At 38.0% G+C, this 13,495-nt stretch overlaps 2 protein-coding genes across 2 annotated transcripts; both read left to right on the forward strand.

The window, feature by feature from the left end:
- Positions 1-1,011: 1,011 nt before the first annotated feature.
- Positions 1,012-2,335, forward strand: LOC149619139 (uncharacterized). Its single transcript, XM_089854286.1, has 2 exons — positions 1,012-1,429; positions 1,541-2,335. Exon 2 carries the CDS (start codon positions 1,744-1,746, stop codon positions 2,155-2,157), a length of 414 nt encoding a protein of 137 aa, XP_089710412.1. The 5' UTR covers positions 1,012-1,429; positions 1,541-1,743; the 3' UTR covers positions 2,158-2,335.
- Positions 2,336-10,473: 8,138 nt separating this feature from the next.
- Positions 10,474-12,347, forward strand: LOC149619140 (uncharacterized). Its single transcript, XM_089854284.1, has one exon. The coding sequence runs from the start codon at positions 10,474-10,476 to the stop codon at positions 11,203-11,205; it is 732 nt and encodes a 243-aa protein (XP_089710410.1). The 3' UTR covers positions 11,206-12,347.
- Positions 12,348-13,495: the final 1,148 nt, after the last annotated feature.

Genomic DNA, 13,495 nt, shown 5'->3' on the forward strand with positions numbered 1-13,495 from the left:
GGATGAAGGAATTTCAATTGCCTTATTGTCTTAAGTTTTGGTTTGCTTTTAGTCGCCACTACTGGGATTCCCTTCGAAATAATGTGAAAAATTTTTACATGTCTCCATCTGTTGAATGGTCTTCTCTATTTATTTGTTTGTTCTTATTTTTCTTCAAACTAATACTTTTTGATTTTGAAATTCATCTCTAGAAAGATGAAACTTAACGATTCTATGAATATAATTTTTTATATATTGCTGTAAAATTTTGGGGGGCTACGAGCAATATTTTGGTAGGGTTTACGGATTATTTTGAGGGGGTTGTTAGAAATTTGGGGGGGGGGGTTAGCCCTCACAAAAGGCCTAGCACGCCACTGTGAAAACAGGGGAGGGTTCACGCTACGCACTGGCTATTCTAAGGAGAGAGGAAAAGGAGATAGAAGCAGTCGGTGCGGGCGACGGTGATTTCTTTAAACAGACGCGCGCTTTTGGCTATTTTGCCCTTAGGTCTATTGGTTTCTTCTTAGCTACCTGGGATCGATGGGACTAATAGTTTTACCCGAATTGTAATAGTAGTAGAAGTATTAATAACTGAAGAGCGGAAGTAAGTAGGGAGTTGGCGACTTGTGATTCACGTTGCCTCGTAGCCATATATTAGAAGATACTTCGCAGTTTAAGTTCGCCAGGATAAAGTTTATAGGTGCTTCAATAAATTTTCTATCAAAGTTTCGAGTAGGAGTAAAAATCTAATGCGAGGGCAGGAGATGTAGCTTCGCGGCAGAATAGATAACAAATTTATCTTTGTAGTTTTGAAGAACGCGTCGTCTGCTACTGATTCTGGAGTGAGATATTGACGAAAAACTTGAAATATGTAAACTTCAAGCAAAGAACTTAAGTCGTGCAACCGTGTTAGGGGAAATACTTCTTTCATTACAGAATGCAATAGTTACACATTTTGAAATGAAAATATAAGTTTTCATCGGTTTCCCAAAGAAAAACCCGTTAGAAAAACTGAATTTTTGGCTTGGCGCGACCGATTTTTAAACCGACCGTGGCGCGAGCAGCTTGCCTCGTGAAGCGCGTGATCGGGTGCGCTATGAACCGACAGATCAGAAATTTTCTATCAATTAAGTTTCCCCTCATCTCTCGTGTCGGGGGGGGGGGAACCACGAAGAGAGAAATTTATTTAAAGAGCTATTGAAGTTGGGACAGCGAGAGAACGTAAACGATGTGGTGTAATTATGGGCTAGACCATCTTGTTCTTTAAAATCCCGAAAGACCAAGGCTCTTGAGAAAGAGAGGTCGATGGCACTGCTCGTGCTGCGTTAAGCCCAGTAGTCAAGATAACCATCTCCTGGCCATGTACCAGCCAGTCTTATATACGGTGGCCCTGGAGAATGGAGTGTCTTTAGCGTTGCTCTTCACTTGGAAATCAAATTTCTCAGAATTTGTACGTAAATATATTGTAAAAACATTTTAGATCATAGAATGAACGTGAATGAAATCAAAGTTAGGGCGATTTCACAAGTTCAGTAAGTAAAATCTTTTTTCATTAAGACAGACAAAAACTCCTATGGTGTTTAAGGTAAAAACACGGAAGAATCCAGACTCAAGACCATGCAACGATGAAATATATCACCATGGCCGTTCTTCAAGTCTATTGAAACCTTGACGTTGTTATCTGTAACCGAGTAAAGATTGATTTCTTGGATGCCAGTTTCATAAAAATATAAGAACATAATGTAGTTACAATCATTTATTGGAATGTTTCGCCCAATTAAATTCATAAAAACTGAGAAGCCGGACTCGCATGAGGTGGAAAACTTGGAAACACCTTCAAACTTTTTACTAAAATGGCCAATCATCATTAAGAACGATGATGACGAGACTAGCACTTCTAAAGAAGCAGATTCGGTTCATCCCCCAGAGGAAAACACTGACAACGTGGAAGAAGTTACTGAGAATCAGGAACAAAGGAAGTTATCACCGTTAATGAATGGAAGACAATCACACAATGCTGAGAAGCCTTTTAAATGTGACGTCTGTGGCTTGGCGTTTAAAAGCAATTCACTTTTAACAAGGCATAAGGTGAGACACTCATCTGATCGCCCGTTTCAATGTGAACTGTGTCAGAAGACCTTCAAAGGCAAAAGAGACTTGGACCTGTTAGGCTGTTAGACGACCTAGAAGAACTTTAAATTTCGCGGGACTATTTATCACAGCCAAACAGTGGCGACATCTGTACAAATCATCTAGTTTTATATGTATGTACGCGTGGTTACAATCTACCAGCATTGTTGTTCTCTCGCGTTCTGGTCATGTCACTTCATGTCATTAAAAGCACAATTTACATAAACTAAGTGATTGATTTTTATGTACTTCCACTAAATATAACAGGTTATGGGCCCCGCACGTCTGTGTTAACGCGTAAACAAGAAGAAATTACACACTGAGAAACTAATGTCAAAGAAACAATCGTTTTCACCATGTTTTTGATTGTTTAATGCTGTTATCCAGAAAAACCTCCAACAAGCCTTAATATATACAGGTAGTCGCTGTTTTTTGAAATTACATTACCTTATTTTTAAATTTACAGCAAAACATTGTTTTTTATGTTAACGACTGTGGAAAAAACAGCTTGTTTTTATTTCTCCAACGGAAGTGCAGGATATGTTATTATTAATAGAACGTTGCTGTTATCCGAAAAAACGTATTCTGCCGGGAAGAATACAGTAGTGTTTAATTAAAAACACAGATAGTTACACTATTAAGAATAAATTAAACCTATATTTTACTGTATAATCCACCGTAAATTAAAGTTTTGCATACTATAATTTGAACATTAAGTACTTCACTTTAAACCTTGAAGCACTTTAATTTTAACCTTGAAACGCTTTAATTTAAACCTTGAAGCCATATAACCTAATCTTACCTAACCATGCTAAGCCTTTTGGAAAAGGTCCGTGTTTATTATGAAAGTACCCATATGAAAATAAAAATATTTTGGAAAGTCAGTGAATTGCTAATTTTAAAACCAATTTTTTTAACTTTGCAATCTCTTCTTCGTTAAAATTTCAACCTACTTATTTCTAAAACTGACCGAAAATGTACAAAACGTGTTAGGCGACATTCTTAAAAGCGTTATGCGACACTCTTGGAGTGGCGTCGCTAGGCTTTTTATGGGGGGTATAGCGCCCCCAAATTTCAAAGTTAGCCCCCTCAAAATAATCCGTACACTAACTTCTAAATCGTCGACTTTAGTTATACAGTTAGAGAAATTTCCGCTTCAAAAACCTCGTTAGTGTCAAACTGTTCCAAGTTCTCGCACTTCCAGGGATTTTCTTTTCTTTAAATATGGTAGAGTAGATTAGGTCAAACGCGTTTCTGGTGCTCGAAAAACTCTTCGTGAAAAGAGATTATTAAATTTAACGAATACGTCTGTATCTACTGCTGGGATATTATGGCCTCCAAAACCAATTTAATACCCGATGCATTTATACTAATTTATAACTTTCTGCCTTTTTCAGAAGTTATTAAATCGGTGAAAATGACCAACTTACCATGCAGTTTCAAGCTGGGTTTGAAGTCGATCAAGTGGCCAACTTTTTATGTAGTATCACATTAATGCGAGAACTACCCTTGTTTGTTAGAACTGTCCTCTTATGTTCTCTCAAGGTTGAACCTTGCTAAGCTTATAGCGCTATTTGCTGATAAATCAACCACTCAGGAAGGTGTCATGCGACACTAAGAAAGCGTTATTTAAACTCGGAAAGGTGTTATGCTGCACCCTTTAAGGAATTGCACAACACTCATAAGGGAGTAAAAATTAACTTTTAGTTCTATATAAGAGTTAAAAAGGTGTTAAACTGAACCTCTGTTGCACCATTTTATTCTTATCTTTGACACTAATTGCTCAAATAAGTGTTATTAAACCCTTTCTGGGGTGTAAATGAACACTTGTAATGGTGTCAAATTTGGACCCATATAAACTACTTTTAAAGGTGTTAAAGCACACCGCTTTTTCTAAGAGTGTATAACAGCAACCAGTATAAATCTGCCCTAATGGACAGTATGTTAAAAACAGCTAGTCGTCTTATATAAATGACAAGTTGCATCTTAACCAACAGAGCTTAATGTTTTTAATAAAGGTTTGAGTGCTTTTAGTTTAACAGCAAAGAGCGTCTTTATCAAAATAAGCTCCGGGATTTATAACTGTTCTAAGAGCTGTTATTTTTACAGCAACCCTATTTTTTTAGTGTACCATAAGCGGTTTGAAACAACATGATGTGTTTTTATTTTCACAGCAAACCACGTTTTAATCCACAGTGCTTAGTGAGTTTAAAACCACATATTTTACTGTTAGTTTTACAGCAGCAGACATTTTATGTAACTGTGATTTATTGATAATAAAACAGCATATAGTGCTAGTTTTTTCATTGGCCCCTACAATATATTCAACGGTTAAGACTGTCTTTGAAACAACCTCTGAAGCGGTTATTTTAAAAGCTACAAACGACCCTGAATACACGAACAATTAATACTTAAAACTGTTAGTTCCACTGTTTAGAAAACAGTATTGTTGACGGTATTAAAAACAGGGAGGATGCGCAATTAAATTAACATCATCTTGATGGCATACGCTATTGCCATTACCATAGTGTTTATTTTACAGCATTTTTATTCTGTGTGTACACTAAGACAAGTCAGACAAGAAAAGTAAGCGATGTATATGCTTTTCCAACCCACCTAATAAAGTGACCAAGGCCTAACGCACCCACGAGGAAGCCGACACAGAGAAGAGTCTAACCTTTAACAAAGACATTCGTAAGGCACAGTTGATGAGCCGCAGTTAAGTGAAGATACTGCACACAGAGAGGACAAACGTTTAACAAAGACATTAGTAAGGCACGATTGATGAGCCGCAGTTAAGTGAAGATACTGATATCGAATATGTACTGTTGTTAACGCGACGAACGTTGAATCAAAACTACTGAAGAACAACCTCTATAAAATAACATTCACCATGGGAGACGAGTATAAAGTGGAGAAATTAAACTCGAAGAATTATCGTTATTGGTCTTTGAGAGCCCAGGGACTGTTAGAAACTAAAAACTGCTGGAATGCCGTTAATCCTGGTTTCCCCGATGAAGCTACGGCAACGCAACAAGCGTTGGACCACAAAGCAAAGGGAATTTTCTACATGATACTTAACGATGAAAGTCTGGACGATATTGCCGACTGCGCTACAGCGAAGGCCATATGGAATACTCTGAAGAGTATACATACAGTATACGACACATGGCACGGTTTATTATTATTGAAGGATTTTGTAAACACAAAGAAACTTGATGAATCAATAGGTGATTATTTAACGAGACGTAATGGCCTATATCGTAAGGTGAAAGACGCTGGATTTGAGTTCGAAGAAAAAGCGATAGCAGGGTTTGCCGTTTTGGGACTACCGTCAGAATTTGAGTTTTTGTCACGGAGTCTGAGACTCGACCAAGGTGATCTATGCATGACGAAGCTTAAAGCAAAACTCATAGAAGAAGAGAGACGATTGCAATTTTCCAAAGATAACGAAGATGGAAGGGAACGTTCTTCTTACCGAAACGAAACTAAAGCCCTTGCTACTCAAGCATTCTCTAAGGGTAGAGGTCGTGGAATTAGCAGAGGCCGGGTTCGAGGAGGTCCTGCGAGGCGGTACTCGGAACAAAATGACGCACCTGGAGGTACCAGAAGAGATACATCCAGAAATCCAACGGCAGATTATTCAAACCGACGATGCTATAAATGTCTGGAGTTTGGGCATATCGCAAGAGATTGCCCATATGACGAGGTAGAAATGAAGAAAAAATGTGATGAAAATACTACTAGCAAAATGCACTCAGCATCAATAGCTAAATTAAGCAGTACGGAACTTGTCAAAGTAGAAAGCGATGCACATATTCACCATTTAGCGCTAAAAGCCACGAGAGAAACAAATCGAGATGCAAATGTAAATAACGTTTGGGTGATGGATAGTGGGGCGACGGACCACATGACGTCATCTCGTGAGAAATTTGTTACTTTTCAAAGCTATAATACTGATATCGAAGTAGCTGGTGGAGGAAATCTAAAATGTACCGGCAAGGGAAATGTTCGTATCCAATTAGCCAAAGAATGTGGAGGCTGGAAATTAACTTTTCGTAACGCATTATACGTACCTGAGTTAGGAGGCAACCTCATGTCTGCATCTCAGATAACTGACAAGGGTCTAGAAGTTCTACTCAATAACCAAGAAGCTATCATTGAAAGGGAAGGTGACATCATTGCCAAAGGAAAGAAAGAAGGGAATCTATATTATTTCAAAGAAGAGATAAGTCCTATTACTGTCAAATCATTGGTTACCAAGACGAAAACCACCTCTGAAGAAGTATGGCACAGACGATTGGGTCACCTGCATATTGCCGCGGTTAAACAACTAGCTTGTAAAGATTCCGTAGTTATAGAGATTGACGAAGATCCTCAAGATGAAAAGTGCGAGGTTTGCATGAAAGGTAAACTAAAAATGAAACCTTTTCCTAAACGGAGTTTGACTAGAGAGACAGAAACGTTACGTTTAATACACTCGGACGTCGTAGGACCGATAACACCTATTTCCAAAGGGGGTTCTAAATACTTTGTAACCTTCATCGATGACAATACAAGGTACACTGAAGTCCATATGTTACAACGCAAAAACCAAGTAGAAGATAAATTTGACGAATATAGACGAAGAGTGGAAAATTTTCAAGGAAAGAAGATCGTCACACTCAGAAGCGACAACGGGGGCGAATACCTTGGGAAATCTTTCCAAAGTAAATTAACGGAACTGGGCATAGACCGTCAACTGACAATCCCAGGAACACCACAACAGAATGGCGTTGCCGAACGAGCTAACCAAACGATTCTTGATACAGCAAGATGTATGTTAATAGAATCAGGCATGCCCACATCATTTTGGGCAGATGCAGTACATACGGCCGCCTACGTAAGAAATAGATGCCCAACAGTTGCAAATGAAGGAACGCCTCCATTAGAACTTTGGAAGAAAAAACCCCCAAATTTATCACACGTTAAGGTTTTTGGATGTCGTGCTTGGGCGGTAAATAAACAGAGATCCACTAAATTCACGGACAAAGGCATAGGATGCATCTTCATAGGATATGACACACACGCAAAAGCATATCGCCTTTGGGATGAAACGAATGACAAAGTTTTTATAAGCCGTGATGTAATATTTGAGGAATCCAAATTTCCTTTCAAGCATCCAAGGGAAGAAGTGGCCACAAAGTCTCTCAACCTCAATGACACTATATGGCGTGCATTCGATGTAGAACACCATCCCATGGGTGTACCAGAAATGGCCACTGAGTCAGAGATCGATATTTCTAGTTCCGATGAGAGCTTTGATGACGAGAGCACTCATAACGAGGAGGGGAATGGAAATATAGAAGAAGACAGGGAAGATGGAAATAGAGAAGAAGACAGGGAAGATGGAAATATAGAAGAAGACAGGGAAGATGGAAATGTAGACGACAGGGAAGATGGAAATATAGAAGAAGACAGGGAAGATATAGAAGAAGACAGGGAAGATGGAAATGTGGATGAACCGCAGCAAAGACAATCGCGAGCGGGTAGACCACTCAGGAAACCAAATTGGATGAAAGATTATAAATGTAACACAGCAGCAAGCTTAACAAAGAAATCAGACCCACAGTCTCCAGCCGAAGCTTTGAAGGGTCCGGATAGTCATAGATGGAAACAAGCTATGCTTGAAGAAACAGAAAATCTTTTACGCAACGACACATTCACTTTCTTAAAAGGTCCAAAACCAAAACAGAGGGCAATTCGTTGTAAATGGATATTTAAAACCAAGTATGACGAGAAAGGTAACTTAGCAAGACATAGAGCGAGATTGGTAGCGTTGGGCAATACCCAACGACCCGGATTGGATTTTGACCAAACCTATTCACCAGTAGTGCAAATGAAAACTACTAGAATTCTTTTTGGTATCGCGGCTGAGAAAAATTGGGCGATACATCATTTGGATATAAAGGCTGCGTATCAAAATGCTAATATCGATGAAGATGTTTACATCGAAACGCCGGAGAATTTTCAAGAACTATGTGAAGAATTGAGAAGTTCTTTCCCTCATATTCCACCAACAACAGAACTACAAGATACTAAATTAAAATTGAAGAAAAGTATTTACGGTTTACATCAATCAGGTCGTTTGTGGAATATACACCTGGACAAATTCCTTAAATCCCAAGGACTACTAAGATCTCGAGCAGATCCTTGCCTATATTATTGCAAGAATAAAGAATTTTTGATCACAACCTATGTCGATGACCTTGTACTCTACGGAAGTTTAGAAAACATTGAACATTTCAAGAAAGCTATACAAGATCATGAGTGAATCATATACTAGCTCCCTATAAGTTACTCAGTCACACTGGCCTAATGTATCCAGCATTTTCTTCCGAATAGTAGTCGAGAGGAGGGGAGGCGGGTGAAAGTGATAGTAGACGGCGCCCTCTCTTAGGGCTTTGAAATTAATATATCGAGAACTTGAAAGTGACGATAGTTCCAAATGGTATTAACGGTTTTGGAGGTTTGACTTCTTTGCGTCACATTCATTCTTTTGCTTATTGAAAAATAATTTTGGTTTCACAACAGGCTTCGTTAAAAATGGGTTGGGCCTTTCTTTAAGTTTTTCTATTAATTCTTTAAACGCATTATTAAAAAGTTTAGTAAGGTTTTCGAGATGACTATTAAGTTGTTGTTTAGCTCTTATTTTTTGATAAAGTTTGGTTCTCTCACCATAAATAGTTCCTGCCTCTGAATGTTGCCTACGGAATAAAATTTTTTATTCCGTAGGCAACGCTCTGAAGTCTGAATTTAAATGAGTTTCTATCATTTGGGCTTTGTCAAAAAATATCCAAAATTCTGCCATTTTAATGCGAAAAAAATAAAACTTCCTATTGCGCCAACCCTAACCCATTAAAATAATTTCAAAGATAAAATACGACTCTGAACCGTCCGCAAACAATCACAACATTTCTAAAACGTCGTATGCTTATACTAACTACCTTTCAGTTCAAAGTTTCATTGGTTGATCTCCTTTTCCGGTTTTTTACCGGAAATACGTAAGCGCCGGGAGAAGTGTTATTTTCTCTCACTGTAGGTCGCATATAGGTAACAGTTTTTTGGCGGGAAGAAAACGCTGGATACATTAGGCCAGTGTGGCTGAGTAACTTATAGGGAGCTAGTATATGATTCACTCATGACAAGATCAATTTGAAGTTAAAGATCTAGGGGAGGCTAAGCACATCTTATCAATGAGAGTAAGAAGGACACAAGATGCCATCATCTTAGACCAAACATTATACGCCAACGAGTTACTCGAAAGTATGAGTATGTTGAACTCCAAACCTGTATCAACACCACTATGCTTGGGAGCAAAATATCAATGCTGCCAACCAGGACAGGAACTAAGTGAAGAAAAGGCTGTTCAGTATAGACACGCTGTTGGTAGTCTGCTTTATTTAGCGACGCATACAAGGCCGGATTTGTCGTTTGCCACAAGCTACTTAAGCAAATTCAACCAAAACCCTTCTACTGAACATTGGACAGGAATGCAGCACGTTTTAAGATACCTAAATGGTACAAAGGCATTGTCGATACATTATCAGAAGAGTAACAAGAAAATGGATGTTTTCACTGATTCAGATTGGGGATCTGACATTGAAGACAGGAGATCTTTCAGCGGATATGTAATCAAAATTGGAGGAGCGGCAGTTAGTTGGTCATGCAAGAAACAAAAATGTACAGCACTTAGCACAGTCGAAGCCGAATTCGTTGCTCTAAGCGAATGTGGAAAGGAATGTACATGGATCAGGAATATGCTGGAAGAAATTGGTCAGGCCAAATTCTTAGGCAACCCGTTAGAAATCAAAATCGACAACCAAGGCGCGATGAAATTATCTGAGAATCCTACCACGTCAGAAAGATCAAAACACATCGACTTAAGACTGTTTCACATTCGTGATTTGATTGAAGCAAAGAAAATCAAGTTATCATACGTCGCTTCACAACTGAACCTAGCTGACGGACTGACCAAAGTATTACCAAGTCCCAAAATGAAGCAACATCTTGAAAGTTTGGGGATCATAGATCCAGGAGGGGTGTTAGACGACCTAGAAGAACTTTAAATTTCGCGGGACTATTTATCACAGCCAAACAGTGGCGACATCTGTACAAATCATCTAGTTTTATATGTATGTACGCGTGGTTACAATCTACCAGCATTGTTGTTCTCTCGCGTTCTGGTCATGTCACTTCATGTCATTAAAAGCACAATTTACATAAACTAAGTGATTGATTTTTATGTACTTCCACTAAATATAACAGGACCAACATAAACTCATACACTCTACCGAACGTCCATTTAAATGTCAAGTGTGTCAGATGACCTTCAAATTGAAAAGTACCTTGTCACGACATAAACTCATACACTTGTCCGAACGTACATTTAAATGTCAAATGTGTCATATGGCCTTCAAAAGGAAATGTGGTTTGACGGAACATCAAGTCACTCACATGTCCGAACGCCCATTTAAATGCCAAATGTGTCCTATGGCCTTCAAAAGGAAATTGGGTTTGACGGAACATCAACTGACTCACATGTCCAAATATGATTTGTGTAACTCTACTTACAAATTACAATATGGCCTTCGGTTGAAACTTCACAAATGTTCTGAATGCGATAAAACCTTTAAAAGAGTGCGGGAACTAATAAATCATAAGGTTCTTCATTCTTCGGAGCGACCATTTAAATGCGAAAAGTGTGATAAATTTTTCAAAATGAGATCGAGTCTAAAATTGCACAAGACTAAGCACTTGGAGGATAAACCATTCAATTGCCAACAGTGCGAGCGTTCTTACCAAACTAAATATTTGTTAAACATTCACAAGAGAAGAGTCCATATGACTACTAAATCATTTCAATGCGACTTATGTGATGCGAAATTTAAAACCAAAAGTCATTTAAATCTTCACAAGATTTATGTTCACGAGAACAAAAGGCCTTTTTCTTGTGAACAGTGTGGCAAAACCTTCAAAACCCCTTACACATTAAAGCAACACTTCAAAATTGTGCATATTGATGAAAGACCGTTCAAATTAGGGGTGTGCGAATAGCACTTTTTGGGTATCGAACCGGTTATCGAATACTAAATAATTTTCCTTATCAAATACCGAATCGAATAGTTTATTCCAAATCGAATACCGAATAGTTGGGCCTTGGTAGATTTTTTACTAACCGATTAATCGCCAATAGTTAACCCTAATACTCGCGAATACTAGGCTAAACTATTCGAGATTAATCGGGTGGTAACCCTAATATTCGCGAATAGTTAATACAAAGCATGGAGAAAAATATTTAGAAGCTCCTAAATTTCAAAATACCTCTCCTCATTGGTGGTCAAGTATTTCTTTAAATGTTCCTTGGCACTTGCTAGTAGTTTTTGATTTGAGACAAATAATATCGGGATGTTATTTTTAAAATAAGGTGGGTCTCTCTAGTGCCATGGACCTAAATTTATGGTAGTCGAACTTTAACCGAATAGTCAGTTCGGTATTCGATATTCGTATCGAATAGTGAAAATGAGCTTATCGATTACCGAATCGAATTATTCGGTTCGGTATTCGATCGAATTATTCGATTGAAACGGTTAACCGCACACCTCTAGTTCAAATGCACGGAATGCGATTCGGCCTTCAAATATGGCTCACATCTGAAAAGACATAAATTGTTACACTGCCGTGCTAAACCTTTCAAGTGTTCTAAGTGTAGTCTGTGTTTCCCTTCCGAAACATCCCGTCGTGCACACGAAGAATCTAATCATTTTTATGACAAATACTTCGAAACTTCGCGAAGATATGAAAACCGTTCAAGCACTGATATGAAACCTGTCATTTACGATTGCTTCATTTGCAAAACAGCTTTTGCAAATGAATACGATTTGTTTCAACATAAAGCTGTGCGATGTTCTCTCCAAAACTTCAAACTGCGAGCTTGCCAAATTGCATTGGAAAGGTTATCTCCGAAGCAACTCGCCGAATATGGTGTTTTTTCATATCCACGATTAAGAATACAAATCGAGGACTTCGTCATTGAATAGGAACCAGAATAAACACAAGCTGTGTTATTAGAAAACAGGAAAAAATAATATTTTATGAGCGCACTAAATATGATATTCAGTTTACTTTAAGAATTTAAGGGTTTTGTTTTTGTAAACATTATATTGCAACAAAATAAAAACTTCTTTTCACGTCATGAATGATAGTCTTTAATTAGCTTGTAAGATAAAAAAATTCCCGACGTAAAACTGGTTTTATTAGGGGTTTTTCTCAGTTTAAAATAGGCTAGCATTATTAGAACAGGCTGAGTGTCGTCATGACATGCTTGTTTTTTATCAATTCCATTTATTTGGAAAAAAGTGATTAACAGTATCATTCTTTGTTTGCTTTCAATAATTGTAGCTGATAAGTTAGTAAGATATGTTCCATAAGTTTATCACTAATTACTGAGAGCTTGTCCTGAAGTGACGTTGGTGAAACGTCATAGATTCTCGTGAAGCGACGCCTGGTCAGGCGTAAAACTAAATAGAAATATCCACTACAATTTCAGTCAAACCTATAGTCAATTCTCGCTTGTCGTTCTCGAACTAGCTCTCGGTAAGTCTCTATCATTACGAAATATAGGTAGTGTCGTACTTATGAAACATTACTTATAAACTTATTTAATACTAAAAGCCTATTGCACGTTTTATATGTGTGCATCGAAAGGATATTAACCACATAAAATGGTAGTTGGGGGTCTTAACGTGTCGATGAATTTCACGTAAAAAAGTCTTCTGATGTAAAAGTCTTCAAATGTGGGATTTTTCGGAAGACTTGAATAATATTCTATTGCGATTTCTGTTTCTTCCTGCAACCCGACTCGAGCCCGTAATGAAATCAAATTAAGGTATGGCTTTATTCTGTTCCTATTTGGAGGAGAACCCTTTCATTTTAACACCCAAACGTTTTCGAAATAGAATTATGATTTACTGTAGAAACATTGTAGGTCTTAGAATGAAAGTGAATTAACGGTAGACAAGCTATATCGTTGGTGTAGGGTCAGATAGAGCAGATTCTTTATCCAATTAACTCACTCAAAATTATCAAGGACAAGATGTGAGACTGACCAACGAAAAAGTTCAAAGTTCCAGAGTGGGTAATTTTTTAACTAAAATGTCAAAATACACAAATTTATTACTGAAATTACGCGTTTAGTGGGCAACTCAAAATTTTTGGTCCGATTTCTAAATTTATAATCGTTATTTTCAACACCACCACCATCGGGAATCGCATCCGGGACCTTGAAAGTCCGACGTTAAGCTGGCTAGCCTGTTGAAAATATACGAGCGGGATATGAAAATCGGGG

This window comes from Phalangium opilio, unplaced genomic scaffold (assembly GCF_054372755.1).
Source record: "Phalangium opilio isolate 3A_F unplaced genomic scaffold, DU_Popi_V2 ptg000209l_1, whole genome shotgun sequence".
Lineage (NCBI taxonomy): Eukaryota > Metazoa > Arthropoda > Arachnida > Opiliones > Phalangiidae > Phalangium > Phalangium opilio.